This window comes from Parasteatoda tepidariorum, chromosome 9, assembly GCF_982258835.1.
Source record: "Parasteatoda tepidariorum strain Cologne lab strain chromosome 9, Ptep-v5.0, whole genome shotgun sequence".
NCBI classification, from domain to species: domain Eukaryota; kingdom Metazoa; phylum Arthropoda; class Arachnida; order Araneae; family Theridiidae; genus Parasteatoda; species Parasteatoda tepidariorum.
In genome coordinates, this window is record NC_141763.1 from 53,901,885 (window position 1) to 53,927,307 (window position 25,423).

The following is a 25,423-nucleotide window of genomic DNA, read 5'->3' on the forward strand; positions in this document are numbered from 1 at the left end:
AATAGATATTTTTTGAAAAAAACATTTCAGATATCGATTAAAGCTACAAGCTAACTTTATTTAAAATTAATAAATTTTAAAAGTTGGTGGCAATGAGTGCATGAATTAGCGGTTAAATCTGAAACTGAAATCTGAAAGACGAAGACATGGATTTGAGTTTTAAATCAAAAAGGAATTCGAGATATAAATATGGTCGGCGCCGAAGTAGAAGCTTAGGAGGCATTATTTCTACTGGTATACCTTTTCCTAAAACTATCATTCAGCAGTGTTCATTCTAGACCTGAAAAGGGAACCTATTACAAAGACGGATCTAGTTCACAAATATTTGCATTGCTCTTAAGACACTCAAATTATACAAAGTTTTCAATTTTATCATTAAAAATAATAATTCCTCCTTCAAATTTGCTTATTTTATAAATTAGTTTTAAAATCTGCGTGATTCTCCAATTTTGATTATGTAGCATGTTCAGGGTTGCCACTTCAATCTTGAAGAAAAAAAAATTCCCTTTACGTGTTATACACAATATATTAAGAAGTAACAACAACTACTGTGCTCTTGTGTGAGCTATGCTGGGCTGACTATATTTATTTGTTTTAATTGCTGGAAAAACAGCTGAACATAACTTAAATAATGCTGTAGTTAATGAAATAGTTTATAGCTGAAATATCACGGTTAAATATCCCATAGATTGCGCTTAGGGTGGTCGCAATTTTTTAAAAGACAAAAATAAGAAAAAAAATTCTCTGTATTTTCCCAGTTTGTAATGAAAAAAATCCAAATTCCCTGCATTTTTCCTGTTATTAAAGGTTATTTTTAAATTCCCTGTATTTTCCAGGTTTTCCCTGTGGTGTAGCAACCCTGGTGTAATAATACATATATAATAACATATAATTTGTCGAATTGAATGACAAAGCTATAAGTTATTATAATAATTACGGAAAAACAACCAACTCGAGGGGGGGGGATGGGGACTCTGTTACTTGAGAATAACACATATTTTTTTTCCCTCTATATTTATGACTAAGTCCATTTGTCTTCCAGCCACCTCAAGGGCAAGAAATTCTTCTTTAAATTGCGATTTGATAATTAAAATTTTGTTTTTGCTGAAATAATTCTAAATTACACAGCAGAAAAGTAAAAGCTATTTTTTATTGCTTATTTATTTTAGTATTTATCCTAAATATATATTTATGAACATTAAAAATTAATTTTAATTCGAATTCTGTGTTGCTAAACTTGAAAACAAGAAGAAAGAAAAAAAAGTCTCGTGAATGAATGCAGAAGCGTGCATAAATTGTTATATATTAGCAAACAAGGTTATGAAAAACAGTAGGAGGATAAATTGCATGTAAAATTTATTTAAGTATCAGTTTGGCAATCTTGAGTTTTAAATGAATTTTAATGTTTGAAAGAATTTAATTTTGTGCAAATATATTACTAAGTTGGCTGATAAAACAATTCTGAACTCTTCTATTCTTATTAAAATTATCATAATTGGACTTCATTTGTCAAACTACTGTTCAAGTAGCTTTTTCTTCAGAAAGGTTGTTTTCACAAAAATGTTATTAGAAGCTCTAAACAATTGGAAATCAATTGAAATTGTATTTTGTATTCTTATTGTATTGTATTTTGTATTCTTAATTTTTTTCAAATACCTTAGTTTTTTAATTATATGGGTTTTTTTTCTTTTCAGAACTATGCAAAACTATTGATAATTGTTTGCCTCCTGAAGAGAGGTTAAAACTTTTGATTGAAAATGCTCTTAAGGTATGATTATTAAATCTAATACTATTCTTATTTTTATTTATTAAAAGTTGATTCTTAAAAAACTAGTTTTATCTCAGCTTGATTACATAAATAATATTTATTCAGTATTGGGTATTTTTGTGTATGGTGTATTTAACAAGTTTATAAAAAAAAATTTTTGAATGCATACAAACAATGATTGAGGTAGAGAAATATTTTTATTGCTTTTGTTGAAAGTATTTATGCATTGGAAATTTTAAAAAAGTTTGAAATCTAGTCAATCGTATTGTTATCTTTTGTGTTTGTTTAACAAAAAGCATATGCTGACCCTGAAATCAATAATAAATAAATAAAAGTTTGTGTTACCTATATCATATTCTTTTTCTTTTTTTTGTCGTATCAAACTATAAAAAGAGGGTTCTTATCCCAAAACAGGGTATAATGAAATAGATTGCTTAGAAAAGAAATTTGAAATATTTACTGATACATCTAAGTAGGGACCTAAAATTTAAGAACGGAATGGAAATATCATTTAGTGACTTTAAAATCATAGAAAATGCACAGAAAGTGATTGAAAATAATATATTTTATTTAAAGATTTTTATATAACTTTCTTTTTCGCCGAACATCCCACCAGGCAAATTTTTATTTTGTGACTTAGTGAAGTTAATTATTTGCTGAGCTTAAAGCCCAAACATAATTATTTTCCTCATAAAGAACTAATCTTTGCTCTAAACCAGAGGTCGCAAAAGTGGTCTATTTAACAAAAGCGGGGGGCGATCCGAATAGGAAGAGTCGATTGGGGGTCGAAGAAAAAACAGTTCTTAATACGCAAATAACACATACCTACTTGAGTATGGGAAATTTGCGAATTTTTTTTAATAATTGACTTAATATCAGTTTCTTTATAGAACATAAATTAATAAACGTATATTTATTCGGGTGAAACAAGCATTGTGGACAACAACCTGCAAGATGAGCTTGCTGACTTATTATCGGATCTTGAAGCAAAGACGCTTTTTAAAAATTTAACAATAAGCAAATTTTGGACAAATATAAATATAATGCAAAAATATGTAAAATTTTACGAAATAGCTCAGCCATTTATGCTTGCATTTCCAAGTTCCTATATGGATGAAGCCGGTTTCAGTCACATAAATTCAATCTTAACTAAGTACAGAAATAAATTAAATGTGGAGTTTCGAGGGGATTTAAGATTAAAATTGATCAATTTTGAACCCAATATAGCAAACCTTGCAAAAAGACACCAGGCACACCCATCTCATTGATTAAAAAGCAATATGTCTGTAGTTAATTAACTTATTATTTCTACTTATTTATGATTACTTATTGTTTAATAAATATTAAGGTATTTAAATTTCAACATTAATATATTTTTCCTAAAACTATTGTTACACAATGTACTATTACTTTAATAAATGTTTAAAATTATAAAATAAATGTACAAACACAGTATCTAACAGAGGTTTATTTTAATTAATAGAAAATTACTTTTATGGGTGTTGATGGTGATTTCGAAAAATTATGCAGGGGTCGATGATCAAAAAAGTTTGGCGACCCATGCTCTAAACAAAACAAAAACTGGTTCTTAAGTATGCAAATAGGTTTTTTTCTTTCATAAACAAAGCAGGGCTTGTTATGTTGTAGAACCAGTTACGCCTCTTTCCTTGCTTTGCAGATAATTTTACTTATGAGGCAAATATACGACACTGATGCCGAAACAGTTAAGAGGCTCTTCCCCGTTTGCATTGAATATTGCTAAATGTTAGAAATGCACCTTTTCTCTCGCCATTTCCTGTTTTTTCTCTCCAGAATTTTTTTTTTTTAAAGAAATTACTCTCTGTAATCTATAGTGTAATTTTTTTTTTCTTTCTGTTTTCGTATTTCACTCATTAAGAATGAATTTATTTTTTCCGCGGCAGAGGTTTTTTACTCCTTTAAGAAATTCCTAACTATATATCTGCTGAAGTATGATAGAAACAGAAATTCTGTCTCAATTGTTTATATAGGTAATTGTATTGTTTATATAATGTTTAAAATTTAAAAAAAAAGTTTTTAAATTTTTAAAAAAATATTTCTTTTTATATAATTTTAAGAAAATAATATTGTCATTTTGATCTTTCCTACATTATTTTTATTGCAGTGCCTCTTTTAGAATATTTTTTATTAGGCTCTAGTATCAATTAAACCTTTTTTTAACCAACATCAAAATGTATATAAACTTAATATACACTATATAAACTGTACAGTAATAAAAAGACGTAAGATTTGAAATAATAAATGTAAAAATGTAAAAGAATAAATTTTTACATCCTATTTCTCATGATTTTTTTTTAAATATTTTTAGACCACTTGTTTGATTGTTGGAAGAGAATTTGGTATTCCTGTTACTTCTGAAGAAGTGAATGAAAATAGTAAGTAGTTTAGTATACCAGCTTATTTCAATACTTCACTGCAATTTTAGTTTGTTTCATATGTTTATTTACCGATTGAATCATTTTACTGTTTGGTTTTTAATTACTCTCATAATTTTTAAGTTTCCCTTTTACCAAAACTCCATTATTTTCAGCATCTAACAGCTGTATACTTACAAATGAAACTGGTCACGCTATCCAATATGAAAACTTTAAGCTAAATTACACTGACAATTTCTGCCATGCTGAGGTGCAGGTGCTAAGTATAAAATTAAATTAAACAAAGATATGAATTTAAACAAAAATTAATCAGATTTTTCATTAGGAGTGTCTGCTATTGACTTTCATATTGCAGAATTAAACCAATTTTTTTTTTTTTTTTTTTTTGGCTAAGTGAGACAAAATGTTATTATTTTTTAAAATATTTTTTCCTCTGTTATATGATATATTTCTTTTGTCTTTTTTACCATTTTTTCACTGTATTGTGGTGTTATGTTATTTAATAGAAATAAAATATACAACATAATGCATATATTATAAATCCTAATTATGGTGGTTATTTGTATATTTTGACCCTAGCACTGTCAGTATATACTGCAATATTAGACTGGAATCTTTTAAAAATATGTCTAGAAAACCTGGAGAAGTCTGGGAATTTTGTTCATCTATTTAAGTAGCAACCCTGATTTTATACTTTGCTCTAATATTTTTGATTAACATTATATAAATAAAATTTTTGTTTTCAGTAAAAATAAACTAATTAATTCAATAGATATTGAAACATGCATGTTAAAGAAAAATCATAACACCCTCTTGAAATCAATGATTTTTATCACTATCAGCACTCTCTATATCTACAGCCAAGTAAATTTCACTCATAAATGTATTAGGCATTGTTTTCAAATAAAAATTATCTTTCCTGTAAATATTTTAACATTGTAAAATAAAAATTTATTTTAATTTATTGTAGTATCGAAATGTCTGACAAACATAGACTCTGAGCTCAAGGAAAAAGATCTGTATAAAACTGCTGTTTTCGGGGAAGAGTAAGTAAATCTACATTTATATATATGTATATGAATATATTTTTGATGTTCTTTAAATTATAATATAAAACAACTTTTTTATCTAGCTGATTGTGAACAACCAATAAACTAATTATGTATTAATTTATATTTTTCGAACAAGGTTCACCCATGTCAACCCCAATAAAACCTTTTTTTTTTTTTTTTTATCTACCAAAATAAAAAAAAAACTGTTCTTGAAATGACATTTTTCCCCCCTTTCTCAATCTTTATCCTCTTTTAAAATTAAGTTTAAACTACTATATTTCAAATCAATTATCTTTGCACATACCACACTTTTTTTATAAGTTTAACTTAGTAATTATGTTACTATTTTATGATGTATAGAGATTGATACTGGTGCAATGATCAAGTAAAATGAAATATTTTTGTAGATCATTCAGTATTTTTTATATGAAAAAATTACTATTTATAACAAGAGGTTATTATTTTAAGAAATTACAATTTGCAAAAGTAAAATAATAATAAAGTAAATAATGTATTAGAGTTGTGGGAATTAACTATAAATATGTTGAGAAAATCAAGAAATATATATATTTTAAGGCAACAATGATATGTAGTTTAAACTTATAATGACAATTATGTGTTTTGGTTGTTTTAAAATTTTGTAATTTTAACTGCTAAACACAACACAATGTATTTAAATTAAATACAATATGTCTGTTTGATCCAAATTATATGTTTAAAATTGTATTAGTGTAGTAAAAAGCCCAGAAGCAGAATATTTTCAAATGTTCTGCAACAGGACTTATTAATATATACAAACGTTCTGCAAGGATTTCACAGCGAAAAAAAGTTAGCTTTACATTAAAATACCGTATTTTTCGGTGAAAGCGGCGCTTCGTCAGAAGCGCCGCACCTCGATAAAAATGAATTTTTTTAAAAAAAAGTTATAGTAAGCGCCGCAATGGCGCTGAACCGCGTATATCAGCATCCTTTCAGAAGAGACCTTTAAATTACCATTTAGAATATCTGTATAATAAAAAATTACATTTTTTTATGCATTTCACAAAATAAAGTTTTAATTTCTAAATTATAATAAAAAATTTCTTTTTCAGCAAAAAAAAAAGCAACAAAAAAAGTTTTCTCTTTCAGCAAAAAAAAAGAAAAGAAAACAACAAAACTATATAAAATAAAGTTGTTCTTACTAGTTGGCACCGCGCCAAAAAACAGAAGAACAGCAAAAAAATATTTATATGTTCAGTAGCTGAATTAAGGCTGAACTGATTACAGGAATCCGTAAAACAATGCAATAAGAAAAATAAAATAAAAATTTATTAAAAGAAAGATTTTAAAATAAAAAGATTTTAAAATTTATTACCGTTAACAATTTGAGGAAAAACTAATACATAATAACGAAACAGCTAATAATAACGAAATAACTAATAATAACAAGAATAAGAAATAACTAAACAGGCCCCAAAAAAATTCTGAAGAAATTAGCGACCGGGAAATAAGTTTCACTTTCACAATCTTTGAGGGTGGAATTTTAGTGGGTAGAATGCCCTCTCCTTCAATGGAAATAACCCAATGTGACTCAATATTTAAAAGGGGTTGGGGAAAAGAACAGGGTATGGGACCCCTAATCCAGCATTCCAAAATTTGGCACTTAATCTGATCTAATCCTTTTTTTTTAATTTTTTTTTTTAAGAAATTTATATTGATAAGACAAAAAAAAATCAGCTATATTCTTTTTATTTGGAATTTTATTCTGTTGAAGTAACTTACTTTATTTTATCTTTTAAAAATAAAAAAGCTTGAAAAAAAAATTATAAATCTGTGTCAAAAGAAACATCTGTTTCTTAAGCAGTTTAAAATAAAGTGAGAAGTAAAAACACTTGCATTTCCAATGAACAAAATAAAGAAATGGAAGTTGGAAAAAACTGATCAATCAATCTTGACAGCTGTGCTTGTGCTTTACCCCCAAATTTCCCTCTTCTGTTTGACCATAAATTGGCCACACCCAGTTGACATTGAAACTACCACGTGGACAACAAAATGAATTCTATCCTTTTTGCGGTTTTTTATTCGATTCATAAATTTTTTTTTTATTTTGCCGCTTTTTATTTTTTCTTGTTAATTGTTGCTTGCTTGTTTTTTTTTATCGTTATTAGTTTTTAGCTTGTTTTTAGTTGTTATTCATTGTTAGTTTCTTAGCATTAATTGTTAAAAAAAAATTTTTTTTTTTTGTAGTTCCCTGTTAGCTTTTTTTTTTCTTCTTGCGAGGTAAGCGTCTTTTGTTAAAACAAAATGTTATCTAAAAGAAAAAACGAGAACTATGATCTCGCTCCAAAGAAGAAACGATTATTTCTTCTTCATAGGATTCTGATTATTTCTTCTTGATTATATTATATAGATTATTATTTTGATTAGTAAAATTTCTCTTAAGATGGGCCAGTTTTAAATTCACCCCATCATAATCTACGATCGAAACTTGACTAAATTTATTGGTTTTTCTGAAATTAACAGTGGAATTGAATTATAGTAAAATTTGGGGGCCATATTGGAATTTCCGAAAGAGATCCGAAGTTCGGCATTTTGTCAGTCCCGTGAGTGTTGGATTTAGGGTCCTATACTTCCTTTTCTGTTCGCTCAAATTACAATTGCCAAGGCGCTAAATAGATTTCTAGCTTGCGATTTTTCCTTAAGCTGGGGGTGGATACAAGATGCATACCTTTTAAATTTTCTCCTTATGCGATGTTTTTTTAAAATTATTATTTCGTTTATTTATTTTCTTACAGGCTGCTGCCAAAAAGTTTGCTAAGAATTGGCGATGTTCTGCAGCAGATCGCGATATGGGCGAATATTTCGTCGACTTCGTTATTAATTTTTTTAAATAGTCTTTCTCTCAGAAAATTATTCCATCTTAAATAACTTTCCTTGACAAATTTTTTTGCTACTAAAAAATATTTCGTCGGAAGCGCCGCATGTAGGAAAAAAAAACAACTTTTTTTTCGATAGCGCCGCGGCTCTTCCGCCGAAAAATACATATTTTCATTTATTAAAATACAGGATCATACACAGATACTGTACATTATTTTTAAACCAAGGCAAACATTCTTGATTTGTTACTTTTTCAATCACTTTTGAGGTGAAAAATTTTGTTAATGACGATGAATTATTAATAAATTATTATCGCAGGAATATGCTGTCGCTTATTCAAGATTTCAAGATACAAATTGTTCTGCAGGACCTCGTTTGTTCTGCGACGTACGTCGCAGTTTTAGGCACTTTCTGCTTCTGGGGTAAAAAGATGTTTTTTTTTTCATTGAGAAAACATAATGAAACCTAGTAGCATTAACCATGCAAAAGGAGGAAGGCAACTAATTTGTAATTACAAATTTTAACTAATCTCACCCCTAATTGATGCAGAAGGAGGCTTATTTATCTTTTTTATGTTTTTTTTTTTAAAGTTGCAATTTATTATTTCTAAAACTAATTATACAAATTAAAATAGAAGAAATTTTTTTAGGAGTTTGAAGGAAGAACCATTGATAAATAATCTTGCAATGTATAATAAAGAAGCTGCCAGGTAAGAATTAAAATTTTGGACTTTTTTTAAAAAATGTATGTAATCTTTAAGAAAAAAAATGCTATTTTTCACCTCTTTGGAAACTATTAACTTCTGTCTTACCCTTTAATCATTGTCCCAAACCAGAATTGTTAGAGCTACCTGTTTATTTTCCAGAACAGAAATTGCTTTTACCCATCTACAAGTGGAATTTATTGATGGTAAAGTTGTACTTGGTTGAGAAATTCCCATATACATTTATTCACTGATGGAACTGGCTTGTGCCTTAAACCAAAGTTGGCATTCGACCTTTAATTACAGTTTAATGATTGTCCTGGAGCATTTTTATTTGCATATTTAATATGTACGTAAATATTCTTTGTATGGATGAATTGATGTTTGGTATCATAAGTCAGGCTATATATTAGTTCAATTAGGATGAAATGGTTGGATATGACAACTGTAGCATTATCTTTATCGTTTTTTTTTTTTTTTTTTAAATTTATTTGTTTCTACTTAATGTTCTACATAATGTTTGTTCTACTTAATGTAATCATTGTAAGCTATAAAAAGTATTAAAATCAATTTCTTAGTTTTACTTGGTTTAAAACTTAATCATCATCTAAACTCTCTAGATCCACTATCTATATTTGGAAAACTTCTTAATTAGAAAATAATTAAATTTTAAAAATGCTGTAAAACTGGTCCTCCAGAAATTTATTGCTTCACATCCATCCATTTGCATTTGTCTGACTTGCCTGAGCAGCTGGTTGTTCAGACAAGTATATAAATGCAAGCAACAAATTCACCTCTCAACTTTCTTTGTTTTTTCCCCCCACAAATTACATTCTTAACAATGTATGGTATGTTTCTATTTATGATTCGAATATTTTCATCCTGCAATATTAATAAATAAATAAAATATTGTCAATGTATATTATTTTATTTAATGCTGCTTAATTTCTATGCATATTTTTATGCTTCATTAAATTAATAGTACTGAAACACTCCTTTACTATATATACATGAAGCTTTTTCATGCTCCTTTTTATTTAAATTTGTATTGATTGAATGGGGGGGGGGAATTTATTGTTATATTAATGCTAAATAATGGCATTCAATAAAGCTGAAGTATGGCATTCTCCTACAGACTGACAAGCAAATACTTCTTACTAATGAAATATTTAAATATTAAATTTACTAGCTATACGAGGGTTGCTACTTATATTTCTGGCCTAATAATGAAAAAACAAATATGTAGGATCGAAATTGGTTTTATTGTTTTTCAAAATATTCTCCATGATGATCAATACACTTTTGCATGCGTTTGAACCAATTTTCAAAGCACTTTTTCCAGTCCGATTGAGGAAACTCCAAAACATGCGTTTTGAATGCATCAACCGCTTCTTCGGGGGTCGAAAATCGTTGCCCACGTAATTTATTTTTGATGTGTGGAAATAAGAAGAAGTCATTGGGTGCCAAATCAGGGCTGTATGGCGGATGACCCATCAGTTCGATCTTTCGCTCCGTCAGAAATGCCTTTGTTTCAGTCGATGTGTGAGAGCTAGCATTGTCATGATGAAGAACGATTCGTCTGTTCTTCTGCTTTTTTCGAATTTCTCCGATGACTTCTGGCAAACAAATGGTCGTGTACCATTCACAATTGACGGTCCTGTATTGCTCTAACGCCACTGTTGCCACATGACCGTTATTGCCGAAGAAACAGGCAATCATTTGTTTCTATGTGCTTCTTCCTCGAACAACTTTTGTTGGTTTTGCCTCGTCTTGGAACACCCATACAGTCGATTGCTGTTTTCTTTCCGGCTCATATGCATAGATCCATGATTCGTCACCTGTGTAGATGTTATACACAGCCTTTGATGTACCTTGAACGTATTTTTCCAACATTTCCTTGCACCAATCGACACGAGCCTTTTTTTGAGCGTTTGTCAGATTATGCGGGATCCAACGTGAACAAATTTTTTTTACACTCAAATGTTCATGCAATATTTTATTGATGCTAGTCATACTAATGTCCAAAGACGCCTCTATCTCACGGTATGTCACATGACGATCTTGCTTTATCAGTTCACGCACAGCATCGATCTTTTCTGGCACAACAACAGATTTTGGACGACCTGCATGGGATTCGTCCTGGATCGAACATCGACCACGATTAAATTCGTTATACCAATTTTTTACAGTGCTGTAGGATGGCGCTTTATCGCTGAATAAAGAATTAAGTTCATCGAAGCACTCTTGTCTTGACAATCCACGTCGAAAGTTATGAAAAATAATGGCACGGAAATGTTCACGATTCAATTCCATTTTTTGAAAGAGAGGAACTTTTCAATTTACTGTCAACAACACAAATGAAGCTATAATGGTAAATCGTCTGCTGAATTTATGTTTAAAAATATCAAACTTTCGATTAAAATCGTCTGCGGTCGCCTAGCAACACTTACTGTTGCCAAGGCCAGAAATATAAATAGCAACCCTCGTATACACTGCCATTTTTGGTAGGAAACCTTTTGATCGAATCTAAAGCATTTCACATGCACAAAGCCAGAATTGATTCTCTGATCCTAGAAATTGTGTTTTTAAATTTAATCAGAGTAATTAGTTGTGTTTACCTTCAAAAGATATTATAAATGGATTTTTTATTGATGTTAATGCCTATTTTTCCATCCAATTAACAACAAACAACATATGTGGATCATCATAGATTTCGAGGAAAGTAGTTTGAAAACTTTTTTTTTCTGTTGCCAATGCTATGAACACTAAAATAGAATTTCAAAAAACTGATAAAGCAAAATTTATTCTTTACTTTTGCAAATAATAGTTTATATGGAAATGCCAAGTATATGAAAATAACAGTTTCGAATTTTTATCACTTTGGCTGATTTTTCTATTACACAGCAGTATCAAACTTATGTATTTTAAACTGAAAAGTTTTTTGTTAGACTATTGGTTAAATAAAAAATTTCAGAATCTTCGTAATACAGAGCACTACTCTGAAGTTGCTACCATTTCATTCTAGCAGGTGCTATAATAATATTCCGGGTCGGACTTAGAGTGTGGCGACACTTGAAAGAATCCTTTAGAAAGACGAAATTTTCTAATTTTTAGAAATCTTAATGGAATGTTATTGGTTTTGTTATTCATAACTTGATTTACTAAATCAAGGAAATTTCAAACCTTTAAAAAGTTAAATATTTTAAATTAAATTTTTAAACACTTTTTTTTTTTATTCATATAGTATATGTGCTGTTCCAAAAATTCTGATTTATTGTAACAAATTAAAGGCATACTCTTTTTAGTCCATTATGTTATTATCTATGTAATTTTTCTTCAATTTTTTAGGAGGGGACTGAACTTTAGGGGCCTTTTGGCCCCAAACATTTTGTGGGTGACTCCCCGCTTTTATAGTGCAGATTCTATACTTGCATTAACCTGAGCGGTTTTTTGCAATTGTTTTAATTGCGACGTTCTATCATAGATTCAGTATTGTTCATTCTAAAAATAGTTTATTAAAAATGCTAAAATGGAAAAAATTACAATAAAATATAAAGTTTTTCAGTGCTCTTTTTGTTTTAAATTTACATGGGGGCCCAGAGCCCCACTTTCAAAAAGGCCTGCAAGATGATCTCAATTTTAAGTTTATGATCAGTCTGACCCTGTTAGTGTTGGTAAATTTGTAATAAATTCTGGCAGTTATGTTTCAATAAAATTTGTGCACTGAGCTAAGAGAAGTATTTATGTTTATTTTTAAATAGGATGGATAAAGAAAGTATGGAATGGGATGAGCTCTTAACTAATGAAAGAAAAGCTTTAAATGATGTAAAGTATGTTAAACTTATCTTATATTTTCTGTTCTACTTTTTTTAATATTTATTTTACTCTATGTCATTTTACATAGCTATGCTAGTGATGCAAAACGAATACTGTTCAATAAGTTTAATGCAGTTTGTGTTATCAAATTAAATAACATAAATATATTTTATAAGTGTCCACATATTCGTGGCTGTGTATGACTACAAAATTTAGTCTGTTTCTGGTTCTTCATCTAGGTCTACACTTATCATAAAATAGAAAATCTTTTAATGTTAAAAGGAATGTAGTTTGCCGTCCCTGGTTTAGACATTTAGATTTATGTTACTTTGCTGTGCAGATATTAGAATTGTGTAGAAAACCGTAAGGGAAACCCATAAAAATACTATTAGTTTAAAATTGGGGTGTTGAAAACTCTCAATTTACTCTTAGATGTTGCATAGAATATTTTTTTAAACCATTTATGCGAAAGCTCACTCTAAGTTTCTGAGTTTACTATTCATTATGGATGCAAAAGCATTAAAAAAGAGTTGACCTAACACTAAAATATGCTTTATTTTATTTATTTATTTGTTATTTATCTTATTTTATTTATTTATTTTAGAAAAAATAATAAAGTAACTGCTCAGAACAGTGGAAAATCAAAAATGGATGCAAAAAATATACAAATGAAATTGCAATGAAGCAGAATGATATGTAATACATTTATAAATTAAACACTGTGTTGTAAATGCTTTTAAAAAGAACTTGTACAAATATTTATTTTTTAAATTGTGTTTAAGTCTACAAAAAATAAGTTCGTAAATATTAATCTCTTCAATTTTTATAAGATAAAAAATTTAATAGATTTTGTTTCTGGAGAAAATTTCCCCTTTCTAATAAAGAACATAAATATACTTGAATTTGTATGAAAAGCATGAATTGTTCACTAGAAGTCGCAGTGTGCAGTACTCATCATGTCTTTCCATGAATCACACATCCATTTGAAATCACGGAGCAATAGTTAGATTTTTCTAGCAACATGTAATAATGCAAACCTTGGAAACGATTCTTTATCTCTTGCTGTTTCTGTTACCCATGAGATTGCATACATGTTCCTAATAAATTCTTTGTAAAACACAGAATCTGATAATTTAGAATTTATCAACCACTTTGGAAAGCATGAAGTGCGTTGGTTAATAGCAAACTTTAACCCTTTTATTACAGCAGTCCACTTTGCTAAAGTGACACAACTGAATGATGCACCTCTCCCCAAATTACGCACTTTGCATGTTGCTAAGCTGATGTTTTTATTTTTAAGTCTTGCGTAACATTTTATTTGGTGATTTTGTAAGTATTATAAATAACAATGCAATTTAGGATATTTCAAAAAATTTTTAATAGCAGTTTAGATTTCTCTTTTGAAGTTTTCTGTAATGTAAAAATATTTTAAAAAACACTAGGCCCTCTGCTTGGTGCTGCTCTCTAATCATGATGGTTGCTTCTTGGCATGAAACAGTTTTTACTACGAAAATTGAAATTATTCACTTTAAATATATGACTTACACTTGTGTCCCCACTTCCCATGTCCCAACATTTCTCTTATTATTCTATTTTAATAGCATAGAGAATATATAATTTTGCTTAGTAATAAATTTTTTAAATAGTGTTTAAAATTAAAAGTTATTGTTATGCATGGATGTGATTCTTTCGCGGATTTCCGCTTTTTTTTCTTTCAAATTTATCATTTTTTACGCTAATTTCCGCATAATTTTTTTTGCACAAGTTGAAATATTTTATGAGGAATTTAATTTCCTGCGAAGCGCAAATATTGAAGTCTTCATTCCACCCTCTGCAGTTTCTCTAAAAATCATTTCCTTGGGATAAAACTGGTTGACCTTTATACTGGGATAAGATTTTTTTGCTTTTTTCTTTCGAATTTCAGCCTTTTTATCAAAAACTCTGATTCTCTAACAGTTTCTGTTTGTTTGTTTTTTTTTTAAAAATAAATATCCCGCTTTTTTTTAAAAATTAAGTCGTTGAAATAAAATAATTATATTTATTTACGATTTTCAAAGATAAACAGAAAATTCAGATTAGGTCCTAGCTGCTAACCCTTCTGCATTTGTACTTATTTTAGCTATTTTCTCCGCTTTTACACACAGAAAATAAAGTTTTTCCTTATTTTTATCCGTCCGCCGGATAGCTCGTATTTTCGTAATTCAGACGTCGGTAATTCCTGTTTTTTGGAGTGAAAACGAAGGAGAAAAAATAGAGGTGAATTTTCGGTGAAAATATTTATTTGCTCATTCAATTAATCTCGTATTTTGTATGTCTTGTATTTAATTTTTATTTATAATGTCTAAACAAAAATAATACAAACAAGCCTTTTAGAAATCCCAAGTCCATACTCTGCAAATATCTCGATTCTTATTTACGCAATTTTAATATCAATCATCGATATCCGTATTTACCTGGTTTAAAAGTTGCGCATTGCGATTATTATTTACGCTATTTAAATATCGTATATTATGCTTCTTATTTACAAGATTTAAAAATCCATTATCGCGTTTTGTATTTATGCATTTTTAAAATTGTTATTTTATTATCAAACATTGATTTTCGTATATACCTGATTTAAAAGTTGAACATTGCGACTCTTATTCAGGCGATTTAAATATTGTACATTGCGATTCTTATTTACGAGATTTAACAATCCAATCTCGCGATTTGTATTTGCGCGAGCTTGAAATCCAATGTCGTGATTCGTTTTTTTTGTTGTTCTATCAATCATTGATTTTCAGATTTATACGTGCTTTAAAAATTAGTCATTGGGATTCATATTTGCGGGATTTAAAAATTATACATCGTGATTCATATTTATGTGATTTAAAAATTTTGCATCATGATTTGTATTTTCACATTTTTTAAATTCGATATAGTTTCATATTCACATGATTTAAGAGCTTCATATCGGGATATATATGTATAATATATTCATTCTTGGATTTCCTCTTTTTTACTTTCTGACTACTCTCATCCCTGGTTATGACAAACTACAGTAATTTAATATTTTTTAAACATAATTCATGCATGAAGCTAATCGTCAAGTTCTTAATTTTTTAATGAATTGTCTTAACTGTAATTTATACTAGTATATTAATATTATTAGCACCATAAAATTATAGATGTAAAATGGATAAGAAAGCTAGACACTGATTTAAGTAAGTTTATCTTAAGCATAGCATAATAAGGTAATATCATAGAATTGCATTAAACTAAAAAGCAATTGTTTTAAACTTTTAATTTAGAGTAAATTAATAAAATTAATATTTTAGATAAACACTTTAAATTTAGGATACAAAAATACTTTATAGAAAGGCACCTATATGACTTTTATTAATTTTATGCTAGTGACAATCAAAAAAATATGGAAATTAATGCTGAAAACTGGATCCTACCCTGTAATTTTACAACCAATAAAAATTCATTGACAGCAATTAAAAAAAATTTAAGCTATTAAGTTTGTATGCTATATTAAGAAACTGAACAAAGTGCCGAATAAAATTTTCTAATAAATGTTGAAAACCTTGAAAAATTTATAACTGTTTTACAATTTCTGGTAAAGCTTCAATGAAGATTTCCTTTATTTTACTTTTGTACCTAAATACTTCACTCTTAATATAATGCTCAGAAGAAACTTGTTTCTACTTATAAAACATATTAATACAATATAGTTCTATGGAATAATAGCCAGTGGCAGTTTGAAGCAAATTGGAATGGTTATCTAACGCTAACGCTGCCTAAATAAAGCACTCGTATGCGGGGCATCACACAGTTGCTAGCTGAATGCAGCACTCTTATGTGTGAGGCATTTTGTGGATGAGGAAAAGGTTAAGTTAATAAGTGTAATGATGATGTATTATGTGTCATGCACATTGTTGCTTTAGTGTAATTTTTTAAATTTATTATTACTATAGGTACACTCAGCAGTAGAAGGTAAGAAAATTTAGTCACTAGTCCCAATAGCCAATAACAGAAAAAATTTACTAGTTATACATAATACCAACATGCCTCAATCGGATTTTTTTTTAAAGTTAAGAAATTGATTTTGAATGAAAAAACTTGCAATACAAGTTAAAGTGTAATTGCACAATGATGATGAAATTATCTATTTTTTCACAAGTCCTAAACCATTCTTTTATATTGATTGCTAGTTTGAGGGACTTCTGATAATTATTTTATGGTGACAAAAATCAATTTTGTATATAAGTAATATTATTTCAAATATTTTACTTCGAAACTCAAATATTATCTTGTATATAACTCATTAATTTTTTTTCTTTTAGAAATCAAACTCCAACTTATTCATTTAAGAAAACTTTAGATTGCCAAGAATTGGAAAAAGTGGATTTCAGAAAACATACTGATGATCTTTCTTTAATAGTTGAAAGCCATAATTTCCAGGTAAAAAATGTCTTATTCACATAAGTTTAATTCATATTTGGAATAATAATCTCCACAAAAATAAAAAGTGGAAAAGTTTACAAATTTTGATTTGGTATGTTGTATACCAGTGTTCCCCAACCTTTTTATCACTGCGGACCTGTCAACGCTTAATAATTTTACCGTGGCCCACTGGGGGGGGGGGAATGCTGATTGTTTACATTTTATATTATTTTGGTTTATTAATTTAATTGTATTTAAAAATGCCTTCAAAATAAAATACAGTAACACCAAAAAATAAGTATAAAGGGATTTAACATTTTAACTTACTAGAACGTTAAATCAATGAGAACCCTAAGCTTGTTTCTTTGCAATGAGACGGTTCCATCTGGGGGTAATCAGATACAATGATACATTACAAACATTAAAAAAATTATGTCACTCCCTTCGGGGGCCCCCTTTTTTAAATAAATAAATAAAATTTTAATGGAACAGAGATATTTTTAATTTGGGATATAAACCTAGGAATTTAAATTCAGTCTCAATGAAATGGGCGGACCGGTCCGCAGACCTGGGGTTGGGGAACACTGTTGTATACCATATAAATGCCTAATAATAAATATTATTTTAAATGATTATATAAGTAAAAATCATAAAAATACTGCTTTCACTTTTAATTTAGGGTGGCCACCCACCTGGAATTATCAGGGAATATTTTATACTGGAAAAAAGCCTGTAAAAGTCAGGGAAATAGGATAAAAACCTGGAAAAATCAAGGAATTTTAAAGAAAAGCTGGAATTTTTTCTTAATATATTTTACCATCTGTTATATTCACTTTATTTAGACATAAATTTATCATCAAACAGTTAAAATATCATCAACTTATCAATACTTTGCTTGCATGAAAATTCTCTGACTTATTACCCTGCTAAACTAGAATGCCATATAAAACTCTCTTATGTTAGTAAATAAATGGAGAAATCTTTGGACTATGGGACTATGCATTTTAGAAAAGGCCAAAATTAGGTTGAAAGAAGGGGTAAAGTTATTTACTTCTGTTTATAAAAGTAGGTTTGTTTGTTTTCTTATCTTTTAGTCCGTGAACTGAATTCATTTACTGTCCAAGTTTGTTCTGATACTTTGAAGTATTTTTTTAAAATGTTTCAGTAATTTTAACTTGATAAAATTATCTAAAAAATACTTGGTTATAATTTAATAATGGATTTTACCTTTCACTCTTTTTCTGAAAGCTTTTGTGCTTCCATCCAATGAATTATTTTTTCTCAGCAAAGCCAACTGATCCCTCATTTTCTTAAATTGCTTACAGCAAAATCGTTGCAATTGTTGAATTGATGCTAATTTTCTGGATTTCATTTTTTTAAACTTTTTATAGCACATATTTTATTTTTTTGAAAAAAAGAAGGCTCTTTTATGAACCAACTAGATGTTGACATTAAATTTTATTTTTGGTAAATATTTGATTTTTTGATTCAAAATTCGTGTGTATTAATCAAAATGTCGAAAATTTGTGAATGTTGCATACATTCCAGAGATATTTTCGCAACTGTTTCTCTTTTTACCATAAAAAGCTGGAAAATATCAAGTAAATCTTTGAAAAGCATGTTAAATCATGTATAAACTTGAAATATATATATAAAAAAATATTTATATTTGTTTATTGGAAAAAAGGAAAACAAAACTTTTTTCCTTCTTCTAAACTGTACAAGTACAGGTTTCAAGTTGGGCAACGAGATGGCCAAAATTTTTAGCCTAATAATAAGTAAACAAGGTATCATATAAAAGGTAAAAAATTGAAGATTTAGAAATGATGACTTTTAAGTTATAAATGTTGCAGCTACAAAATGAAGGGCTTCATCATTTTAAATTTTTAGCCATGCTAAGTGAATCTCTATTTAAATAAAGTTTTTTTTCTTCTTTTTTTTAATTTACACTAATGACAGAAAATGGAAAAAATAATAATTAAAGTGAACTGTATTAAAACAGGTTATCTTTATATTCCATACATTTCTGAATCATATTACTTCAAACATTAAAATATGCAAAAAGTATACAGAAACTCATTATGTTACACCATTTAATTTTGCAAAAAGGTTTTTTCAATAAAATAGGATTATTTATAAACTGAAAAATGTAAATGTAAAATAAAGAATGCTTACGATAAAAAGAAGGAATCTGAAAATTCCTTGTATTGAAATGAATGTCTTTTTTTTTCTTTTTTTTTTTTTTAAGTCTTGAAGAAACTCATTCTGTAGAGAATTATCATCAAATTAGACAAAAATTATTTACAAGTAAATTTTTTATCATTACATAAATCATAATACTTTTAGAAATCCAGAGAATTCCAAATTTAAATGTTCTTTGTTTGAAAATTTTATTCTCAAATAATATATACATAGATTATCTCCTCATTAATTTAAGATGACATGCCACACAATGAAATTTTATAATTGTAAGATCTCTATATCAGTTTTAATAACTTAAAAGCAATGAGCTTATACTTGCCTAGAAAACGATAAAATTTTATAAATAGTCAATACTAATAATACTATTTCAAGTATATTTGGATGATTCTTTATTGTTGTTCTCTGTATTATACAGATACAGAAATATATACTATTCCATAAAGAAAAAGAATATTCTATAACTATTATAGTTTTACACGTTCTGAAATCACATTTATTCATTGAAATGAAGTAAGCAATGTGGAATGAAATAACTTCCTTTTAATTTATAATGAATTGAAGACAAAACAAATGTATTTTACCTTAATACACACATTATTAAAAGTATGCGATCACAAAATCGGAAGTTATCCGTTGCAAGTTTGTTGATAATAGGCAGGGGGAAAAAAGTAAGAAATTTTTTTTAAAATGTTGGAAGCCTTCAGTTTCCGAATGATTTACCAATGTTCTGGGTCATCTTTTCAAGTTTTCTTTAAGAAATTGAATTATTCTACCAATGATTCTGATAGAACTAAATGAAAACTTAGTAAATAAAAGTCAGAAAATATTGTCCTCACTGGATGGCATATTCAAGTGTTGCGATCGCAAATTAAATTTTCATTTTTCCTGTGCAATATTTTTTACCCAGAAAAAATTTTTACATGCTAATAATACAGTAAAAAAAAAAAAAAATTATTATTTTTATTTTTTTATGTACAATGACCTTTTTTTCAAGATTTTTTCTATTGTATATAACAGGGATGAGATTCTTCCGCGGATTTCCGCTTTTTTTTCAGATTTTTCCATTTTTCCCGCTGATTTCCGCTGAAATTTTTTTTTTTTTTTTTGCACAAGTTAAAGTATTTTATGAGGAATTTAATTTTCCACGGAGCGAAATTACTGAAGTCTTTATTCCACCCTCTGAAGTTTCTCTAAAAATCATTTCCTTGGGATAAAACTGGTTGATCTTTATACAGGGATGAGATTCTTTTTGTCTCTCGAATTTCAACCTTTTTATCAAAAACTCCGATTCTCTAAAAGTTTCGTTTTTTTAATAAATATCTCGCTTTTTTTTAAAAATTCAGTCATTGAAGTCAAATAATTATATTTATTTACGATTTTCAAAGATAAACTGAAAATTCAAACTACGTCCTGGCTGCTAACCCTTCCGCATTTTTACTTACATTTGCTGTTTTCTCCGATTTCACGCACAGAAAATAAGATTTTCCGTATTTTTTATCCGTCGGCGGGATAGCTCGTATTTTCGTAATTCAGACGTCGCTGCTTCTTGTATTCTGGCGTGAAGACAAACAAAAAAATAGAAAAAAATATATAGGTGGATTTGCGGTGAAAATATTTATTTGCTCATTCAATTAATCTTGCAAATTTTTATTTATTATGTCTAAACAAAAGCAATACAAACAAGCCTTTTAGAAATTTCAAGTCCAGACTCTGCAAATAACTCGATTTTTATTCACGCGATTTTAATATCAATCATCGATTTTCGTATTTACCTGATTTAAAAGTTGCGCATTGCGATTCTTATTTGCGCTATTTAAATATCGTACATTATGATTCTTATTTACGAGATTTAAAAATCCAATATCGTGTTTTGTATTTATGTATTTTTAAAATTGCGATTTTATTATCAAACATCGATTTTCGTATTTACCTGATTTAAAAGTTGCGATTAACGTTGCGATTCTTATTCAGGCTATTTAAATATTGTACATTGCGATTCTTATTTACGAGATTAAAAAAACCAATATCGCGATTTGTATTTACGAGCTTTTAAAACCCTATGTAGCTACGCGAAATTAAAATCCAATGTCGTGATTCGTTTTTGCGGTTGTAATATCGCGCGATTTAAAAATTATGCATCGTGATCTAAAAAATACGCATCATGATTTGTACTATTTTGCGCATTTTTTAAATTCGATGTAGAGTTTCAAATTCACGTGATTTAAAAGCCTCATATCGGGATTTATTATCACATGGTTGACAAGTTTAAAAATCGCACCTTTTTTGTCAAATTTTTTGCTTATATATAATTTTTTTTTTCTTCTTGGATTTCCTCTTTTTTACTTTCTGACTACTCTCATCCCTGATATAAAATAAATAAAACTTTTCAACATTTTATCCCATATTTTTTTTTTTTTTAAATAAGTTCAACAACAGTTATTTATTCCAGGATTTTAAAAATTATTAAATTAAAGAGAATATTTTTTAAATGTGAGTTTTATTTACATTGTTGTTAATATACATTGCACAGTTAAAATAAGTGATTTTTCAACTAACTTTTACAAGATGGAAAATGTTATTAAACACATTGATCCATCCATTCCAACAGTAAATCTAAAAGACAATTTAAATTTAAAGAAGCTATTTAATTGAAAAATAATGTTTATACAGAGTTCCCACGGTCCTTGAGAGTCCTTGAATTTTTTTTTGCTAAATTTAGGTCCTTGAAAGTGCTTGAAAAACGTCTTAGGTCCTTGAAAAACTTGTTAGGTCTTTGAATTTGTCCAATACTGCCGGCGGCCCTTTTTATAAAACACCCGCGGATCTTTCTCATTATTTCTGTTTTGTTCCCGAGCTCTCTCAGGTGGAGCACAGCAGACAATCAATGCGTTCGGGGCGAGACTCCACTTCATCTTCTGTCGCATATGCTTAGATCTTCTTTTTTCTTATCGAAACTGGGATACTCTCGAATTTCGTAACAATATGTACCTTGTAGTTTTCAATAATACACAGGATTAAAGGATTTCACCATTAACACCCCATTACCATTAGTTATAGATTGTGCTGAAAATGATTTTGTGAATTAATATGTAAAACCAGTAGGGTTGTTTTTAAAAAAATATAAATTTTAGTCCATAATACATATACTCTCTTCTCTCTATATAGGCAAAGCATTTAGATATTATATTTGAAATTAATTATTGCCACAACAAGCATTGTTGCTTCTAGTAAAATAGAAGAGAATAATTTTTAAAATTGGTCTAAGATTAAGGTCCTTGAAAATTTTGTTGAGGTCCTTGAAAAGTCCTGGAAAGTCCTTGAATTTCAATCTCATCATAGAGTGGGAACCCTGTTATAGTATTAAGATTAACGTAATTTTCGTCATTATAATGGTTATCTTTAACTTCTATTTATATCTAACTTGAAAAATTTACATCTGACACTGAAGTAAAAAATTTCAAATTAATTATATATCATATTTTACAAGTTAAGAACTGCATAGCTTTTTTATTCAAATTCAGCTTCGTCAAGTTTACATTTAAATTAGAAATTCACAGAGTTCACTTGAAAAAGCAAAAAATGATTACTTATTCACTTTGTAAATAAGTAATCATTTTTTGCTCTTGTGCGATTAACATCCAACACCAACAATTTAATCCATTCAATTTGAACTTATCATAACCAGTTTTTATTAAACATATTGTTTTTCGATAGGTTAAATGTACTAAATATTTAATATAGAAATTTGATGACTAAACTTATGTTTTATAAGATAGTTTTTCTAAGAAATTTATGTTCATTTTCATGTGATTAGATTGGAATTCTTAAAATATTCTAATTTCTAATTAGAGAAAGAAAGAGTAAGTTTAAAGAATTTTATCTAGTTTTTTTTCTGTAGAATATGCAACAAGAAATTTAACAATTTTTCCTTTACGAATACTGAATATCTCTTAAAATAAAAGTACTAATTCATAGCAACATTATTTAAACATTTGACTTTAAATATTGGTTTAAAGAAAGTTATATCAATGACTTTTTTATCAAAAGCACTGTTTGGATAAAAACACAGTATAAAATGGTTCTATATTGAAATGTATATAATGTACACTTTATGAAGGAAAAAAAAACACGCTGGCTTGGTAATTTTAAAATGTTTACTGAAAAAATTAGGGAAATTTGAAACTTGATTTGAGGGACCACCCTGTAATTGTGCTAAATGTTCCTATATTTACGTGCCGTGCCTGTTTCGTATAATAAAAGTTCTGTAAAGTAATAATGATCAGAAATTTAAAAAAAAAAAAAAAAATGAAGTGTTAGATTTTGGCTGAAGCTGAGAATCTTTTAATAATTTTCTCTCAGATTTGTATTATAATAGTGATGACTTTAATATCATGTTGGTTAATTTTTTGCAGGTGGATAAAATATCTTCATCATGTGAAAAACTTAACAAATATATCGAACTAACAAATAAAGTAGTTGCTTGCTTAAGCAAAGAAACAAGAGGTAAGGAAACTTTTGTGTTGTATTTTTTTAGTTTTTATTTTAATTATTTATTTATTGCACAGTTACATTATTCTTTCCTAGATAATCATTTGCGAAGGGGAATGAGGAGGTATATTTTGCTGTCAGTATTTCAGACAAGTTTTTATGAATAGTTTTTTTTTTTTCAGACAAGTGTAGAATGATTTTCCATAGCTTTGAGTTCAATTGCTTGTTTTTTCCAAGTGCTGTGAGAAAGCACTGATGAAGCTTCAGTTTATTGCAAGTTGCACTTACACTTTGTTACAAGTAAATTTCAAATATAAAAATAATCTTTTCCATGTACTTAATAGGTAGAGTAAAAGATTTCTCATTTTCTTTTTCAATGTGAGGTAAATTTTGAGTATAATTGTGTTTTAACTTCATTTCTTTAATTTTATCAGTTACAATTAAAATAATATTTTCTTTTACTTTATATTGTGAAAGATACTTAACACTAATAGTTTGTATTAAAATGATGGTATTCACTGGTGAACAATTTTTAAACGTAGTCTCAGGATTAATCTAATTTAAAAGAATTCGTTTACAGGGGTGAAACTTACATTGCAGCCAGGTTGGTGTCCATTAATACTTTCAAATTTAAAACTTTTGGTATAAAAGAAGTACAATAAAAGTTTTTATATTTCATCACTCCAGATTCTTTAATTATAAATTTTATTTTGTTTAATGCTAAATGCTTTTGTTTTTATTAATTAACCCAATTTTAATTACTTACTTGAAAGCAAAAATGTTATTTTTTAATTTCATCCTTTTTAAGTTAAATGTTTTTTTCCCAATAGCCTTCAATAACTTATTATAGTCGCTAACTCCCTTTTCTACAGTTCTATTGCATACTTGTCAGCATTATATAAATATTGTAATAAATTTTTCTTGATATTCAATTTTTCCTTTATGCCTAATATTCTGTAATAGTGAAAGTTATATGTAGTTGTGGAAGATAATTTTATAATTTTCTTTTTAGATAATTTCTCAAGAAGGATTGAACACACCCCAAGAAAATTGATAAAGATGTTTAAAAAATCATACAAATAAGAGAGAAATGCTATTTTGTTCCCATTATTTAAATGCTGTAACATTTTAATTCATTTTTTGTACTATATTATATATATCACATTTTTTCTTATTAAATAGAGAAAATAAGAAATGTAGTAAAAAATTATTTAATTAATAAAAAGTTAAATTCAATATTAATCAAGTTTTTAATTTTCGTGTTTAAATAAAACGTCTTTGAACAATTTCATTAATAAAAAGAATATAAATCTTTTTACATAATGTTTTTACATACTTTTTACATAATGAATAATATAAATCTTTTTACATATCTTCCAAGATACTTTTTTTCTCTTTTATTTTAGATAAAAGTGAAATGTTTTTGATAGTGTAAAATAATCTATTTTGTTTCTTACCAAAATGTTTAATTAAATCCAGTTTTTCTAAAAGAGAATTTTTTTATTATTTCCTTCAAAATTCATAAAAATTGGTTGAGATGAGTTTAAATACTAAATTCTTTTGCATGCATTGACTTCATGCAACCAGCTTTAAAATTTCATCTTAGGAAAATGTGTGAACTTGAAATAAAATATTTTCATATTAATAAGGTTTTGTTCATTAAATGTTAAACTTTTTTTTTACAAACAAAAACTTT

General features: G+C 27.9%; 1 protein-coding gene across 1 annotated transcript; it reads left to right on the forward strand.

The window, feature by feature from the left end:
* Window positions 1-75: 75 nt before the first annotated feature.
* On the forward strand, window positions 76-24,969 carry LOC107444383 (uncharacterized). Its single transcript, XM_043040333.3, has 9 exons — window positions 76-234; window positions 1,695-1,768; window positions 4,116-4,182; window positions 5,153-5,228; window positions 8,740-8,799; window positions 12,555-12,623; window positions 16,938-17,055; window positions 23,652-23,742; window positions 24,740-24,969. The coding sequence occupies exons 1-9, from the start codon at window positions 147-149 to the stop codon at window positions 24,808-24,810; spliced, it is 714 nt and encodes a 237-aa protein (XP_042896267.2). The 5' UTR covers window positions 76-146; the 3' UTR covers window positions 24,811-24,969.
* Window positions 24,970-25,423: the final 454 nt, after the last annotated feature.